At 43.7% G+C, this 18,527-nt stretch overlaps 1 protein-coding gene across 1 annotated transcript in view; it reads left to right on the plus strand.

Moving 5' to 3' along the window:
* ALDH1A3 (aldehyde dehydrogenase 1 family member A3) overlaps positions 1–18,527 on the plus strand; it is a 43,162-nt gene that overhangs the window by 18,224 nt on the left and 6,411 nt on the right. Inside the window, exons 3-10 of the mRNA XM_033920176.1 lie at positions 2,130–2,270; positions 10,865–10,994; positions 11,469–11,530; positions 13,022–13,150; positions 14,236–14,349; positions 15,137–15,239; positions 16,664–16,848; positions 17,876–18,040. Coding sequence (XP_033776067.1) covers positions 2,130–2,270; positions 10,865–10,994; positions 11,469–11,530; positions 13,022–13,150; positions 14,236–14,349; positions 15,137–15,239; positions 16,664–16,848; positions 17,876–18,040 — 1,029 coding nt within the window. The remainder of the gene's footprint in view (positions 1–2,129; positions 2,271–10,864; positions 10,995–11,468; positions 11,531–13,021; positions 13,151–14,235; positions 14,350–15,136; positions 15,240–16,663; positions 16,849–17,875; positions 18,041–18,527) is intronic.

Consider the following 18,527-nt stretch of genomic DNA (forward strand, 5'->3'; position numbering starts at 1 on the left):
CTTACCCTAAATGTCACGTACCCTCCTGGAAATGTCCAGCTTCTTCTTATGTAATCCGCTTTGAACCGCAAGGTACAAGCGGAATAGAAATCACTAATGTAATGTAATGTAATATATGTCAGGTTTGTTTTTGAGATGACAGCCCTAGTGAGGGCAGGGGAAGGGTGGAGCTGTCCATGTGACAAGGGAGTGGGAGCAAGCATGGGGATGCATGGGGTAACAAGGGGAGGGCATGGAGTGGAGCAAGTGTCAGCTTTTATTTTGTCATAATTGGACGGATACCTAGGAGTGCTCCCTGCGTCATTATGGAGGCAATTAAGAACATAAAAACTGTCGTCTCTGGATCAGACCTTCGGTCCATTGAATCCAGTGATCCGCACCAGGTGTACACCTGGCGTAATTTCAGTCACCCATATCCCTCTATGCGTCTCATAAGGAGATGTGCATCTAGTTTGCTTTTAAAATCCTAGAAAGGTGGATTCTGCTATAACCTCCTCTGGGAGAGCATTCCAGGTGTCCACCACTCATTACCTGAAGCAGAACTTCCTGATATTTGTCCTGGACTTGTCCCTCCTTAGCTTCAGTCCATGTCCTCTTGTCCGTGTCACATTGGACATTGTAAATAATTTTTTTTCCTGCTCTATTTTGTCGATTCCTTTCAGTATTTTGAAAGTCTCAATCATGTCCCCTCGCAGTCTCCTTTTCTCAAGGGAGAACAATCCCAGTCTCTTAAGTCGTTCCTCGTATTCCAAGTTCTCCATACCTTTTATTAGCTTCGTTGCTCGTCTCTGCACCCTCTCCAGCAGTTTTATATCCTTCTTTAGGTTGGGAGACCAATGTTGGACACAGTATTCCAAGTGTGGTCTGACCATTGCCCTATAAAGCGGCATTATGACTTTCTCCGATCTACTCGTGATTCCTTTCTTTATCATGCCTAACATTCTATTTGCTTTCTTATATAGGGAACCACAGTTTTGTGCCCAAAAAGGGAGTGATAAACTAAGCCAGAATTCTTTTACAGACAAATTTTGCATCAAAGCCATTATAGAATACGAGTTTAACTCAGCAAAGAAGTGCCAAAATGTAGATCCAGTCCACTCACATGTTCAGGCATGTGGGATCTCTTAGGGAGAGGAGGAGATAGTGGACGCTGCGGATAGACAGACTGGATGGGCCATGTGGCCTTTATCTGCCTTTTGCGCATCACTGGCAATCTTCTGTAACTTGTGTGCTAAAATATGTAATGTAATGTATGTAATGTAATTTATTTCTTATATACCGCTACATCCGTTAGGTTCTAAGCGGTTTACAGAAAATATACATTAAGATTAGAAATAAGAAAGGTACTTGAAAAATAGTGTTCATACTGTGCGTTTGACCCACTCATCACTTACCTCTGTCTTAGGATTTAGCTGTAGCCCCACTAATCTGCATCACTGGTCGTTAGAACCAATTATTGACCATCAGTGGCACTTATATGCCAATTAAGGTCCAATCAAACCATTAACTTATACACACGTAAGACAGGTGTTCTAGAAAGTTCTCACACTTTTTTTGTGCAACTATGCCTGCCATTTAAATTATCAGGGTGTCTGTGTACAACTGCCACGAGGTGGAGGATAGAGGGGGTCCTGTGGGGGGCAGAGACCGTATTTTTTGACTGGCAAATACTCAAGAAACAATTAGCTCACAAACGCAGAGCTACACTGTTCTGCAGACGGGGGAGAGACCAGCTCGTGAAACAGGGGCCTCCAGAGAAGCAGCGACCAGAAAGAGCTGAGTCCTTCCTGCTGCTGCTGGTTTATTGTTCAGAAAAAGGCAGGATAAAGCCTGTCACCCTGAGCCAAAAGCAAAGGAGGTAACGTGCAGGGAATGAGTTCTCAACCCTAAGCACCCTGCCCAGCAGACTGAATGGTCTTTAACACTGGTACCAAGTAAACATGCATAGAAATGCTACTGCAGGAGAGCTGAGGGGGGAGGGACAGGGCTGAGTGCAATGGAAGAGATAGAGACAGGGAAGAGAAGAAGGAAGCACACCCCATATTGTCACATCACTTCTTTTGTAGGCCACCAGTTGGCACTGTGTTTAGAGGACTATCCTTCTTGATTTTGTTATCCTTGTTTGGCAGCCTGATGTAGACCAAGCGGTGCAGGCGGCAAGAGCTGCATTTGAACGGGGATCTCCATGGAGACAAGTAGATGCTACCGGCAGAGGGAGACTGCTCCAGAAACTGGCAGACCTCATTGAGCGAGAGCGAGTCACCTTGGCGGTAAGTACAGGGAGGGGATGTACCACCCATTAGGTATAAGACTAATGGCATCATGTGGTTGATGGTTCAGCATGTTGGAACATTATCCATTCTTTACATTTCTGTTAGGATGCCTGCTGCCATATTGGTATCAGGAGAATGGGACACGCTTAATGTTGTGAGAGAATTTCATTGGCCCAATTAGATAAATTGTCTTTAATGTTGCTGTGAATTAGGTCTCCGAGGTCCCTTCTTCGGACTCTCCATGTGCAGTTTTGTTTTGTCACAATCTACTAGATCAGTTTTTGAGTTGTAAAAGGAAAATTCCCTCCCACCACATGACCCCCAAACCAGGCCTCCACCCACAGCTGCCACTTCCATACCATTCAAGGCCTTACAGTGCTTCTGACACTTTCATACCTCCTCTTCATCTTCCCAGTCTCTATGCTCTTCTTTAGCTGCCATCAGGACCAGGCGCTTTCTCTTATCAGCTACACACAAAGCCAGCTTTTGGGGCAAGCAACTTATACAACTCCACAGATGCAAATGCCCAAGAAAGCACCATTGCCCATTCCATGTGTGATTTGTTAGGTATACCATATGCTACTCTTTCAGACATAGCTTGTAGGGCCAATGAAAGAAGGATAGTCAACCATCATCTCTTCACATCCTCAAGGGGCCAAAAAAAGATGCAGCAGGTCAATCCTATCTTGCTTCCACTGGGATTTCTTCCTTTAATGTGGGTCAGAAGCTTATCTGAGCCATGCCAGAGGAAGAGGAGCTGGTAGCAGCTGGAACTTGTTAGATGTGATGGACCACCAGCCATGTTCTCCTGTGGGCCAAGTCAAGTAGTGGAGAAAGAGGACTTGGGAAGGAGATTGGAGTAGGAAGAGATGTGACAGCAGAGGGTCCATTTACTTCTCAAAGTGCCTGGTAAAGAGGAGGTTTTTGCTGCTGTTACCGAGGTGACACTATCATTTCCTTATTCCTTTTGATGTGGTTAATTATTTAATTTATTGAATTTTTTATATCGTTCTCCCAAGGGAGCTCAGAACGGTTTACATTAATTCCCTGTCTGTCCCAGTGGGCTCACAATCTATCTAATATACCTGGGATAATGGGGGGATTAAGTAATTTGCCCAGGGTCACAAGGAGCAGTGAGGGTTTGAACCCACAACCTCAGGGTGCTGAGATTGTAGCTTTAACCACTGCACCACTCTAGAAATCGAAATGTAGTAAAAGTGAGCCAAGTACAGGACAATCCAGCCATTGTGACATCACTGATGAGGTTGGCTCTTATTGGTGGAATGAGGCATTATGATGTCACAATGCCAGCTCTGGTTATCCGAGGCTGAAATTTTTCACACTATTTATTTTTTCAATTTTCTATATTCTTCTCCCAGAGGAGCTCAGAATGATTTACACGAATTTATTCAAAAGTACTCAAGCATTTTTCCGTCTGTCCTGGTGGGCTCACAATCTGTCTATTGTACCTGGGGCAATGGGGGGATTAAGTGTGTTGCCCAGGGTCAAAAGGAGCAGTTTGAACCCACAACCTCAGGGTGCTGAGGCCGTAGCTTTAACCACTGCACCACACACTATCTGTAAGCAGAGCCCCTCTGGTTTTGCCTCACACCCAATGAGCAGAGGGTATGTTAGCAAATCCAAAAGTGTCCCATCCTGTGTAGATTCTACAATAGATATTGTTGGTGGCATCAAATCTTCTTTGGGGGAGAGAGAAGCAGCACAATTGCAACAGTGCCTCGGAGTGATAAAAAACTATATTCAGTTCGTTCCTCAGGGGAGAAGGCTTAGGAGCATGGTAATGAGGTAATGAGGGCAACGGAAAGGGAGGAGAAAATCCAGATAAGGCTGAGGACGGTAGCAATAGTGAAGTCAATATTTTTCAGTTTTCACCTAAGGAGGCAGTATACCTACAGCTTGCCCTACTTGCAAAGGACCAGCTCTCCATCATCAGCTGTAATAAATTACCTGGATGCAATGATACTAATTTCCAGGAGTTACTGCCATAGGCAACCACCTACTGAAGTCCTGCAAGGTCATTCTCTCTTTATAACCGAGGAATATCCCTGGAGAGATGTCTTTCAGAGTCAGGTCCATACCTGTCCCTCCCTTTTAGCATTTATCTGCCATCTGTATGGCCAGTTTGCTAAGAATGCTGGCTGTTTGGACATCCCAATGGCTTGCCTTGTGCATTTTTTAAAATATATTTTTGTATTGTAAAATGGCCAAAAAGATAGACTAAGAGTCAAAGTGTCTAGATAGATCATTGTAAAAAAATATAAGATAGATATCTTGCTGTTTTGAAAATGAACATTTTCTCTATTGGATTTCTGGACACCTTTCTCAAAGTCCTATCAGAAATGCCCCTCCATGTCTCTGGAGACCTCACTTACAGTACTCTGTACAATTCTGAAGACCACAAGCTGGCTACAAAAATGGTCATTGGTCTTCATCATATAAGGATAGACTTAAATATCTCAAAATGTATCCTTTGGAATAAAGGCAGGAGAAGGGAGAAATTGTAGACATTTAAATACCTCCATGAATAAATGCACAGGAGGTGAGTTTCTTTCAAACTCTGGAATGAGGGGGCATAGGATGAAGGTGAAAGAGGACAGCTTGTAGTTACCTTCCTTATGGAGAGAGTGGTAGATGTGTGGAATGGCCTCCCAGTAGAGGTGGTGGGACAAGCACATAGGTTCTCTAAGAGAGAAGAAGAGATGGTAGATGGCATGGTTTGGCAGACTGGATAGACCACATGCTGTATTTAACTTCTGAAATAATGGTTTGACCATTGGACACTGATTCAAGCAGTTGAGGAAATCTGAATATGGCTTCCCCAGATAGCGTAGATAATTCAATATTGTTAGTTATAAAACTCTGAAAGTTATTATTAAAAAGTTAACAAATGTCTAGAGTTAAAACAGCTCGACAAGAGATTTTGACCACCAAATTATTTATACTCTACATTTAACATGCAAACATTCAATCATTATAATAATAGTTATAAGGAAATTTAGTTATGCTGCTACTTCTTATACCTTTGCAGTTGAGTTTTAAGAGATGAACGTAAGGTTGCCTTCAATCCATAACCCTACTTCCCACTGCCCACCACCCTAGCCAGCATATTAACCATCGCCCCCTAGCTGTATCCCCTACTCTGGCATCCTGTTTGTCTGTCCTGTCTGTTTAGATTGTAAGCTCCTTCGAGCAAGGACTCTCCTTCATGACTCTGTACAGAGCTGCTTACGTCTGGTACGCTATAAAAATAATTCATAATAGTAGTAGTCGTAGGGTTACCAGACGTCTGGATTTAGCTGGACATGTGTTCTTTTTAGAGGACATGTCCGGGCATCTGGACGGCTTTTCAAAACCCAGCACTTTGTCCAGATTGTGAAAAGCTTCCAGCTCGGGACCGTGTTGGGACAGCATCTGCATATGTGGGGATGCAACGCAGAGATGTCATGTACATGCATGTGCATGCGCCAATATCCTTCCAACGTGGCTCCGAGCATGAGAACAGGTTGAGGGGCGGGGCTAGGGAGCAAGGCTGGGGCAGAATGGGGCGTGACTTGGGTGGGGCTGGGTAGAACTGGGTGTGCCTGGAGGCGGGGCCATGGGTCCGGTTTTTACAATACTGTAGTAACCCTTTTTGGCCCTTAGCCTTTACAGAGCCACCAAGTTGCCCAATTACAAGAGGGAGATTTTAGGCCAGTGCTTGATTTCAGACAACTCCATCCTGATTCATTATGGGATTTGCAGCACTGATTTCAATGGGTTAAACAAGGATGAAAGGTCTAAACCAGGACTGGCCAAAAAAGTCTCTCCTGGAACTGGGTAACTTGGCAGCTATTTCCATACCTAGTCCTAGACCAGGGGTGTCAAAGTCCCTCCTCAGGGGCTGCAATCCAGTCGGGTTTTCAGGATTTCCCCAATGAATATGCACGAGATCTATTTGCATGCACTGCATTCATTGTATGCTAATAGATCTCATGCATATTCATTGGGGAAATCCTGAAAACCCGACTGGATTGCGGCCCTCAAGGAGGGACTTTGACACCCCTGTCCTAGACCTCATGACTTATCATAGAGCTTACCCAGTTCCAACTCTTCCCACCCCCACCTGTATCTGCCTAAATAGTGTCATGGCGCTGGTTCTCCCAGCTTCAGTTGGGGGTCATTCCAGTTTTCCACTGCCCTCAACCAAGAAGCATTTCCTTAGATGTCCCCAGTGCCTCCCTCCTTCCAGCTCCATATCAGCCCTGTCTTGGTTTCCCTTGCATCCCTCCGTGCGCTGTTTGTTTGTTTTGGCAGCGGGTTGCAAGCTGCATACCAGGACACACATCTTTTCTTAATAAAACGGGTGGGAGGCCTTGCTACCCACCCCTGTGATTCTCTTCTTATCAGCAAATGAGCACTTGTGGACCCATCCTCTTTCCATAAGCCTGACTTAATCTTGTGAGCCAAAAGCAGAAAAGCAAAACACTACAGAGCAGAAATCAGAAAATCCTGCTCTTGGCAGGGGCAACTTCTGTGCAAACTGCTCCGCCTCTTTGACCGGCGATCAGCTTACAGGGCTGGCATTTTAATTCCATTGAGAATCCAGCCCACTGAGCAAGATAAAGAGCCCGAAGTTTCACTGAAAACTAGAAATGGATTTAGACTTTAAGTTTCAAGTTTCTCTTTATTCGCCGTTCCGCTCAAGCGGTTTACAACATGCAAATAATAGTATAGAAGAGTAAAAAAAAGAAATACAGTTAATACAGGACAGAAAAGGAGAAAACAGTCAGGCTGCTTTTGGATCCGCAGCACTTTGACATGTCCCGTGGGCTGTGAAGGGGGTACAAGGTGAGGGGAACTAACATCTCACAGAAAAAGTTAGTCTTGAACAGTGCTCTTCTGAACTATGTAAAGCCGTGTCTCCAACTTTTTTTTTCTAATATGGCACACTAAACAGAACAAATGTTTTTTTGCAGCACATTATAAATGAAATGATAATTTCAAAACAATTAAAAAAAATTAAATTTGAGAGTTATTTATTTAAAGTTCTGTAAGCTATGTATGGGTAATTGTAAGAAAGGTAAAACTAAGGCCCCCTTTTATCAAGCTGTGTTAGGGTTTTTGGTTTTTTTTTATTGCCAGCCAGCTCCGATGCTCATAGAATTCCTGAGTGTCGGAGCGGTTTGATAATAGGAGGCCTAAAGTAGATAGAAAAAAATTGCTACTCAATGCGATGGATGTGCTTGTTTTTGAGTGCAAATTAACTCAAAACGCAGCTTGATAGTTGACAAGCAAACACGCATTTCATCATCCACCATCTGCAATTGTTCTCTTTTTTTTACATATATATTTAATTTCTGTTGGAGCTGAAAATCCAAGTTCGCAAATATAAGAGGATCCAAAGGGTAAGAAAACCTTGATTGCTTTGTTGCTCAAGTTAGGATAACTACTGCATAAAAAATAAAATGACTTCCGTTAGTTTTCACGGATCAGTCACGTCTGGGTGGTTGTATCCTTATGCACTTGACAGACTCTTGTGTATGCGACATATATGTCATCTATTCTAGTGTATACTTATGAAGGGAATTTATAAAAAATAAAGGAAAATTTGGGAATCTCTCGTGTCGCACCTGGAATCTCTTTGGGGCAAGCCACTGTGCCATGGTACACAGTTTGAGAGACAATGTTGTAAAGGAAGACCTGGAGGAAGCTTGTTCGAAAAGGTAGGTCCAATCACTGAGAACAGAGAGTCCCTAAACTTATTAAGAAAGTGAGTGTTGAGAGGAGCAAAGGAGATGGACAGTCACATAAAGCACTAAAGTGTGATGAGAAGGATAGACCTGGGTCCTAATTTCACTCTAACCGCACTCCCTTTTGGTTTTCCCTCCCCCATCAATTTTTATTTTATGATATGATGTAACCTTGCTGTTTTCCTACATTATTTCAATTGTTTATGTCAAGCCTCCCTGTTTTAAATTACTTTCGGTTATGCTTTATGTAAACTGCTTAGGATGTATTTTAAGAGGTATGTCAGATTGAAATAAACTTGAAAGTTAAAGTAAAAATACATGCATTTTTTAAAAATACTTAAAAGTACATTGAAGAACACATTAAAAGATTTACTTATGTAAAAGAAAAAAGATTAAAAGGTTATTGTAAAAAAGTAATGAATGCAACTATCGTTAATGTTTTTATCCCAACAATTTTATTGCTCTACAATTCAATCCACTTTGCTTTTAGTAAAACTCATGGAAGGGTGCTTGTGAGTCATTATTAAACCAGCAAAGCTAAAAAAAAGTGCTGAACTGCACTTGCAGAAAGTAGATTGCTCAATCTGATTAAAACATTCTTCAAATCGGACCAGACTGAAGTATTACTGATGTCTTTTGACTAGGTATACACATATTGATCAAAGGAATCTTTCTGAAACACTTCTGTATAGCGAAAAATACTTTATCATCATTGTCGTTATCATCTGCATGTGGTTTAATTCATTATTTGCATCTTCATCTTTGTTATTACAGGGAGAGAGTGGCACAGTGGTTAACGCTATAGCCTCGGCACCCTGAGGCTGTGGGTTCAAACCCCCGCTGCTCCCTGTGACCCTGGGCAAGTCACTTAATCCCCCCTTTGCCCCAGGTACATTACATAGATTGTGAGCCCACTAGGACAGACAGGGAGAACGGTATAGAAAATTAAATAAATAAATTACAGAGAAGGTTTTCACAAAGTTTGAATCATTGTCTGTTGTTCTAGCAATTTTTCATTTGATGGCAACTGTTTGAACATCTTTGAGAATCGCTGCAAGAATTTCAAATGTCCGGGAGCCCTTCAGTCTTAGGGCTAGACAAGCAGGCTTCCTCTCTGTCCAGCAGACAGTCACCCCAATGTAACATTTTCCTTGGGGTGACCTGTTGTGATAGACACATGTCTGTTCACCAAGAATTGCTACTAGCTTCAGCTTCAAAGTGACCCAACTCATCACTGTTTTGTTGGGCCGAATTTACGATGACACGATCCATTGTTTGCATGATGAGGTTTGCAATAGCAAAATCCTGTTTGTTTGATTTGCTTTCCTGAGAAATTTCCATTTACATCTTTCATCTGTTTTTACTTTTTACATTTAACTGCAAGCACCAGATATAACTAGGTAAAAGTAGTAAAATTGGTGAAATTATTACTTCAGTAAAAGTAAGAAATGTTATCCTGTACTTAACAAGTAAAAGTAACACAGTAATTAGTTACATTTACTTAGGGCTCCTTTTATGAAGCCGCGTTAGTGGTTTAACCGAACGCACGCACTAAACTGCCGGCCGCACTGGCCTCCTCTTGAGCAGGCGGTAGTTTTTTTGGCTAGCACGGGGATCAGCGCCTGATAAAGCCGCTAATGTGGCTTCGTAAAAGGAGCCCTTAGTTTCTGTCCAACACTGTCTTTTATCGTGAACGTGTGCTGATGTTTACCAAGGGAGATGATTTCAGCAAAGCGGTAGCGTAAGATTAGGCTGGGTCAGGTTTATTGCCCATCCCGAAAGCTGAACAATCACATTTGGACACAAGGGATTTAAGTCACCAGCGACTGATGTACTTGGGATGGAAAGCTGTGTTCTGGGACGTCCCGTCAAGTCATTAGATCACAGGACAAGCAGCGACACACAAGCATAAGAACATAAGAAGTTGCCTCCGCTGAGGCAGACCAGAGGTCCATCTCAACCAGCGGTCCGCTCCCGCGGCGGCCCATCAGGCCCATTGCCTGAGCAGTGGTCCCTGACTAGCTCTATAACTTATCTCTACTCCTATCCCTATAATCCATCTCTACACCTATCTATACCCCTCAATCCCTTGGGCCTGGTTTTATAGGCAGCACCTAAAGGCTTGGTGTCATTTGATACAGTTGTCGATCAACCTTTAGGTGTCTTTTATAGAATTACAATATTTGCCACAGCGGCGTTTAAGACACACTCCCTTTTTTTATACACATTTTTAAGAAAAAAAAAATTTTCTACATTTTTCCATAATTTCCAACATAAAATGTCACAGAACACCGATAATATTCTTGACAAATCTACCAAGTTCAAAGTACTCTACTGTACTATAGAACAGTCGGTGTCCGAGAGAGAACAGAAACAATGTGATGGTATATTAATATAAACCAGAAGTTTTAGACAGACTGAAATTTCAACTCATAATTTTGATTACCAGCGCATAAGACGCACCCCCATATTTTAAGCAATTGAGGGGAAAAAGGTGCGTCCTAGTGGCGCCTAACTCGACAGGTGCTGGTGGGCATCATAATGTTATGTGCCGGTGTATTAGGTCGGGGTTTTCATGGCCTAATTTACCGGCACTTAAGACAGATGCTTACCAATGCCTAAAGCATTCCACGTCTATGCTCTTCCCCTAATCACACACATTTTTCAGTTAGGCAGTGCTAGGTGCCTTGCTAATTTCTATGTGGATTGTATTTGTGTTTTACTTGGCTTTTTTAATGGCGTTTTCAATTACCACACCAATTAAACCATTTTGAGTTCTGCACCGCCGATCTACCTACTTAGCGGCGTCCAGCTCTGATTTTACTGTAACTTATTTTTCAGACGCTGGAATCAATAGACACGGGGAAACCTTTTCTCCATGCCTTCCTGATTGACCTGGAGGGCTGTATAAAGACACTAAGATACTATGCTGGATGGGCAGATAAGGTCCAGGGCAAAACCATTCCTGTGGGTAAGTTGATTCTCAATCGCTGTGAGTTTTGAAGTCGGTTCCCTCTCACTGCCTCTCTCATTCCTGGTGAAGACCTTGGGCGTGCACATCTCCTTACGAGAGGCATATGGGTGACTAAAATTACGCCAGGTGTACACCTGGCTAGGCCTCCGCTTGTGCGGATCGCCGGACTTGATGGACCGAAGGTCTGATCCGGAGATGGCAGTTCTTATGTTCATTATAAAATTGCTCTGATGCTTTATTGTTGCTTTCCAAGTTTGATTCTGTCCTGTAAAAGAAAGGCCATGGACCAGGATAAGGTCTGTGTGTTGCTGCTTTCAGATAACCAGATAATTTGAAACTTGTTAAATTCTCCACCCCTCCCCCATCATTCTTGATCAAAGCATTTGCAGGACCCCTTGATTTCATTGTTCAATCACACAATATCCAAGAAATATGGGATTCATGCTTTTCTTGGTTTTCATTGTTTTACAGATGACACGTGTGTCTGCTTTACTAGGCATGAGCCTATAGGTGTGTGTGGCGCCATCACCCCAGTAAGTGCACTAGACCATACCTTGATTGCTGCTTTATATTGGAGATTTTAGATTATATTAATGTAGCTGGTTTTAAGAAGGGTTTGGACAAGTTCCTGAAGGAAAAGTCCATACTCTGCTATTGAGACAGACATGGGGGAAGCCACTGCTTGCCCTGGATCGGTAGCACGGAATGTTGCTACTCTTTGGGGTTCCGGAATCTTGCTATTCCTTGAGATTCTGCCTGGAATCTTGAGACTCTTTGGGGTTCTAGAATCTTTTGTTACTCTTTGGGATTCTGGAATGTTGCTACTCTTTGGGGTTCCGGAATCTTACTAGTCTTTGAGATTCTGCCTGGAATCTTTTTACTCTTTGGGGTTCTAGAATCTTGTTACTCTTTGGGATTCTGGAATTTTGCTACTCTTTGGGGTTCCGGAATCTTACTAGTCTTTGAGATTCTGCCTGGAATCTTTTTACTCTTTGGGGTTCTAGAATCTTGTTACTCTTTGGGATTCTGGAATTTTGCTACTCTTTGAGTTTTGGCCAGGTACTAGTGACCTGAATTGGCCACTGTGAGAATGGGCTACTGAGCTTGATGGACCATTAGTCTGACCCAGTAAGACTATTCTTATGTTCTAACAGTTTTGCCATTTATTTACTATCTGCTCTCAAAATCAAAATTTGCACAGATTATCTGGGTTCTAGTACCCACGGGAGAAATTAGTATATCATGGGAGACAGCTGAAATGATATGGCTGCCTCTGCTACTTCAGGAGAGCTGCTGGTAAGAGATTCCAGACACGGTGGGGGGGGGGGGGGGGGAGGGAACAACAAAGGGACATGGATGCTGGACCTGCAGGGTAAAGGGTAGAGAGGGGAGATGGATAAATACAGGACCTCTAAAAAGGGGGGGGGGGGGGGGGGAGAGAGAAAGTGACCCAGAACAGAAAAGAGGGTGGGAAGGGAGGAACAGATGCTGGACCTACAAGTGGGGAGAGGGGTGATGGGTATAGTATTACAGTAGTTATGCCTATTTTTAATGCTAATTCTCAAGCAACCAGAAACTACATTTATCCAGCATCTACCAATCCCCATGGGTGCCAGAATACGGAGAGTTCACTGTAATTGTTTGTTTATTAAAGTTGATATACCGCTGAAGCTGGCATCAGTCCTCTGCGGTTTACAATAAAAACATTGTTAAATGAATGGAAAGAACTCCATATCAAACATCAGATAGACCTAACTCAGACTCAAGTACACAGTCACAAAATTGTTAACTGCTTGTTATTTAATTTATTTGCATGTGGATCTTGGGATCACATGTACATTTGGGTGCTATTTATAGGATTGAAGAGTAAGGGTCTCCATATGTTGCAGGGGTGGGGGGGAAAGGGATGGAGAGATGTAGATCAGAGAGGCCAGCAGGTAGACTGATGTTTAGGAGAGGCAATAAGACAGAAGATGGAGCAGATAGCTGAGCAGCCCTGACCTCTCCTCTTCTGTCTACTTTAGTGGAATTTTCCATTGCTGATGCTCGTTTGGAAACTGGCTCCAGCCCTTTGCTGTGGGAACACCATAGTTATCAAACCAGCAGAACAGGCACCACTGACATCCCTCTACATTGGATCCTTAATCAAGGAGGTAAGATTCATACACTCTTGTTTACGTACAGAGCACTGTAGTGTAGTTCAGTGGCATGGTAAGGGGGGGTGGGGGGAGCAGTCTTCCTCAAGGTGCTGGCACCCCTCCTGCTCACTGCCCCCCCTCCTGCTGCGTGCATGCGCCTCCCTTCCCCAGTAACCTTTTTATCTTCGGTGCAAGCAGCCACGAAGTTGCTGCTCGCGTCAGCTTCTGTGCTCTCTGACGTCACGTCCAGGACCCGCGCCTAGGAACATCGAAGAGCGCCGAAGCTGACGCGAGCAGCTACTTCATGGCTGCTCGCACTGAAGATGAAAAGGTACGAGGAAGGGGAGCACACATGCGCAGCAAGGGGGCGGGGAAGAGGGTGTGAGAGGGGCACTACGCCACTAGTGCAGTTATTGGCAAGAGAGAACTGGTGGACAAATGATCTCTGTGGCTGGGAGTTTGCTCTTTCTTAAGGCATCAAACATACTGTACAGACTAAGATGACTTTCTGAAATTGTCCTTCTTATATGCGCTGGGTTGGTTTTAACATTGTTGTCGCTGCAGCTCTATTTCGATAATGTCCTATAATGATATGTGCATATTTTTAATGTAAATTGCTTAGAATGGTAAGATACTGCAGTCTATACATTTTTCAAGAAGTAAATGTGACTGCAATTAGAATAAATGCAATTCCAGAGCACCCCCTGAGAGAAAAAAAATACATTTCAAGGTCCGGAAGAGCTCCATTTAGCTTTCCTTGTCACTGTTCCAAATAAAACAGGGGTTACTGTTCTGTTTATCATTCTAAATCCTTCTTTTGTGGTATATCTGAACCAACCATACAGCATAAAAGGCTCTCTAAGATGCTAGTGGTGTGAAGAGGGGCAGAGAGGTGCCGGCGCCTGGAGTGGTCTGACCCTCCTCCCCTTTCTATGCCACTACTTATACCTGGAAAATCTGACTGGCTGGATGTTTCCCGAGGACTGATTGTTCCTCTATGGTAGAACAATCTCCAGAGTTTTCAGCTGCAAGCACACCCGAGCAAGGTATTTGCAATGTATAATGCAGAGTTATCTCATCTCCTTCCTATCTCTGCACAGGCTGGCTTTCCTCCTGGTGTGGTGAATATTGTACCAGGATATGGACCTACTGCTGGTGCTGCCATGTCCAGTCATCCAAACATTGACAAGATCGCCTTTACAGGATCCACTGAGGTACAGTGTCCAGTCTCAGAACCTTAACAAAGCCCTAGAAATACCAGTAGCAAGAACGCCTCTCCCTCTGAGCTAAGCCAGAAGAGTTCTCTCTTGTCTCTTCTCCTGGTATGGAAGCTGTAATGAAAGAAGCATCACACAAACCTAAAGGACCTGATACCACAGTGTTCATTACACATATGTACAATTATTACCTAAGCAACTTCTTGGGAGAGCCAAGATAGACAACTTGAATATTCTTGAAATGTTTTCTCAGGCTACATAGAAGCAGGGAAACATGACGACAGATAAAGGCCAAATGGCCCATCCAGTCTGCCCATCCACTATCTCCTCCTTTCCCTCTAGGCTAAGGTTCTTTACACCTGCATTGTGAGATCATAGAGCTTTATGGTTATTATAGAAACATGATGGCAGATAAAGGCCAAATGGTCCATCCAGTCTGCCCATCTGCTTCATCCCCACTATCTCCTTCTCGATAAGATGCAATTGCACACCCTAGTGGGCCAAAGCTGATACTGCTAACCCAAGTCTAAACCAAATATTCACAGATTCAGAGAGTGATGGCCCACTTCTAGTTATAAAAGTCATCATCTCTGCTAACAGGATATTTCTGATTTTCTTTAAGTGGGTACCTTTTTAATAACACAGAATTGGTTTTGTGTGCAGTTAATTTTTTTCAAAACCTGAGTTCACTGAGAGTGGGGAGGTTGTGGGCTGTTTTTGTGCCATGTCACAATTGAAGGAATGAAGACTTGATTCATGTGTCCTGTCCCATTCCATCCCACAGGTTGGAAAACTGGTCCAAGAGGCTGCCTCCAAGAGTAACCTAAAACGGGTGGCCCTGGAGCTCGGTGGCAAAAACCCTTGCATTGTGTTTGCTGATGCAGACTGTAAGTACTTCCCACATGGGACAGATGCTTTTCTCCGCAAGCCCTCCCTCTCTTCCCTTGGGGATAGGCACAGTTTCTCTCTCTTTTCCTTACTGGATGGGTTTAAAGCAGAGTTTCCCTGTCACAATATTAACCCTTCTTTATAGAATTATCTTTTCAGAGGAGGGGGCACAGAGGCTGATGGCTTCTCTTCTAAACACATTTTTATAAATATTTAACTTTAACAATCTCACACTCCTTTGATCCCGGGAATACATAATTGTATTTGTGTATTGTAAATCTATGTATAAATAAAATATGAATGCCTCTACATTAATAATACGAAGTTTTTTAAGGGCTGCTCGTTGGAACCTGAAAGACCAAGATTGTTAAAATCAGTGGTTCCAAACTCTGCCCCGGAGGCCACCAGCCAGTCAGGTTTTCAGGATAACCCTAATAAATATGCATGGGGCAGATTTGTATGCCTGTCACCTCCCCATTATATGCAAATCTCTCTCATGCATATTCACTAGGGTTATCCTGAAAACCTGGCTGGCTGGTGGTCCTCCAGGACAGGGTTGGGAACCAATGGTTTAAATCTTGTGCCCATGAACTCAAGTCAGCATGGTAAAAATGAAAGGCAGTCCTGCAGTAACCCCTAGGCCTAGTCAATTGGGTTTTCAGGATGTTCTCAGTGAATGCAAATCTGTCTCATATATATTCATCCGTAAACCAGACTAGGTAACAGGTATTGCAGAAACACTGGCTTAAGGGCACATCCAGAGGTCCTAAAATCCAGTCCTCAAGGGCCACAACTCAACCTGGCTTTCAGAATTTCCACAATGAATATGTATGAGATCTATTTGCATACTATGGAATCAGTGAATGCAAATGGATTGTATACATATTCATAGATAGCGGAATGCTGTTTTGTTTGGGGAGCCCAGGGGCTTTGCTCTAGCCAGCAGAATCCTGCGGCACAGCCTCTCACCAGCTCCCGACTCCCCCACCCACCTCCTCCCAGCATTGTACATTTAAATCTTTGGGCAGCCGCCATGTAGCATTAATGAGTAGGCCTGCCCCCGGAAGTAGAATGAAGGGTTCCGGGGCAGTCCTGCTCGTTGATGCTGCACAGTGGCTGCCTGAAGATTTAAAAGTACAGAGAGTGGGTGGGCAGGAACCAACCAGCAACCGCCAATCCTTGGGGATGCCATGGCCCCTGTGGCCTCCCCATGATATTAACTGTGGAAATCCTGAAAACCAGCCTGGCTTGTGGGCCTCAAAGACTGGGTTTGAACTGGAATATGCGGTAGCACCAAAAGCTTTTAAAAAATCTTTTGTAAGATTTGCCTATCTTGATCTATTCAAATGAAAGTCCATTCTTCGAAATTACGTCTGGTAGTTTGCTCTCATTAACATTGTCTCTCACTGTGGACCGTTTCCAGTGGATCTGGCAGTGAAGTGTGTCCATCAAGGCGTGTTCCTCAACCAGGGCCAGTGCTGCACGGCTGCCTCCCGGATCTTCGTGGAAGAGCAGATATACCAGGAGTTTGTCAAACGCAGTGTTGAGTACGCCAAGAAACGGCTGGTTGGGGACCCGCTGGATGCCAAAACTGAGCAAGGGCCACAGGTAGGCTTTTCTTCTGAATTGAGATACACCCAACCAGTCAGATTTTCAGGATAATCCATAATGAAAATGCATGAGATTTATTTGCATACAATAGAGGCAGTGCATGCAAATTTCTCTCTTGCATATTCATTGTGGATATCTGGAAAACAAGACTGGCTTGGTGTACCCCGAGAACCCTTGTGCTAGCACAGGGGTGGGCAACTGTGGTCCTCAAATTCTCCACTCAAATTCTAGTGCATCTATGCTAGTGCAATTCACTTCACTCTAATTGTGTAACTAATAGCAGCCGTGTTACCTTCAGTTCTTTGAAAGCTCAGATTTAGAAACTAGCACCACAGGAAACTGCCTGTGGTGCTTAATTGTCATCGGTACTGGATGCTGCCATTATCACCATATCGTTGCCCAAATCTGCACCACTCTCCTCTTCTAAACTCGATGCAGGGGCTGAAAATTGTTGCTTCCAGTTCTGTATTGTCCTGCTATTCACAGAGGTTTCCATGCAGGGGGCAGAAGTGAGACTGTAGCACTACTTCTAGGCCCTGCACAGAGGATATGCAGCTGGAGTTTTGAAGGGGCAAGCAATTCAATGACCCCCAAGAGAGGGGAGATGCCGTGGTAAGTGACTGAGGGGAACATCTACATGGAGGTGATCTCCTAAATCTTCCAATATTTTCTAAGTCCCTATAGGGTCATGTAGGTAGTTGGGATCTGCTCATTGGTCCTTGGTGCCTTGATTATGCAGTACATCACATGATTCTATCCGACAAATCACAGTGCTTGATTTTTCTTGACTAACTTACTTGAGCCTTAGAATATTATATGTTGGAGCCATATCTTAAATAGTTTTATAAAAGAACCAGATGTGGCTCTCTGGTGATGTGAATAAATTAACAGGTGTGTTTTCAGCTCTTGCCCGAGTTTTCTTTAATTTAATGTCCCTTTTAGATGCACAGATGTTCTCCCTTGTAACATTGTGCTGTTGTATCATCACCTGCTCACTTTTTCTTCTCACCTTTCTGTCTGCCAGATTGACCAAGAACAGTTTGATAAAATTTTGGCATTAATAGAGAGTGGGAAGAAAGAAGGTGCCAGACTGGAGTGTGGGGGTTCAGCTTTCAAGGATCGGAGTCTCTTTCTTCATCCCACCGTCTTCTCAGAGGTTACAGACAATATGCGCATTGCCAAGGAGGAGGTAGGTAGTGCCTGACTGGGAGATTTTCCCTGCCGTGTCTTAGCAAACAGGCTAGGGAAGGGAAGGGGGATGGGATTTGATTTATAGCTTTTCTATAGTTACAATCAAAGTGATTTACATATTATATACAAATATTTATTTTGTACCTGGGGCAGTGGAGGGTTTTGTGAGCTGCTGATTGGTTCTGGCCATAACCACACAGGCAACTTCCTCTGGCTTCCTGTCTAAGCTGCTATCCTAGGGCCTGCCCTGTTCACAATCGAAAATGTCAGTGCTCAGTAGAGATCCAGCTCCTGGGTTCTGGGAAGCCTTAGGGGGAAAGAGGAGAGAGGGTAGAATTTTGTATTCCGTTTTTCTGTGGTTACAATCAAAGTGGTTTACATATTATATACAGGTCCTTTTTTTGTACTGGGGCAAAGGAGGGTTAAGTGATTTGCCCGGAGTCACAGAAAGCTATACCAGGTGTCTGGCAGCAGGATGGAGAGAG

Source organism: Geotrypetes seraphini, chromosome 14, assembly GCF_902459505.1.
Source record: "Geotrypetes seraphini chromosome 14, aGeoSer1.1, whole genome shotgun sequence".
NCBI classification, from domain to species: domain Eukaryota; kingdom Metazoa; phylum Chordata; class Amphibia; order Gymnophiona; family Dermophiidae; genus Geotrypetes; species Geotrypetes seraphini.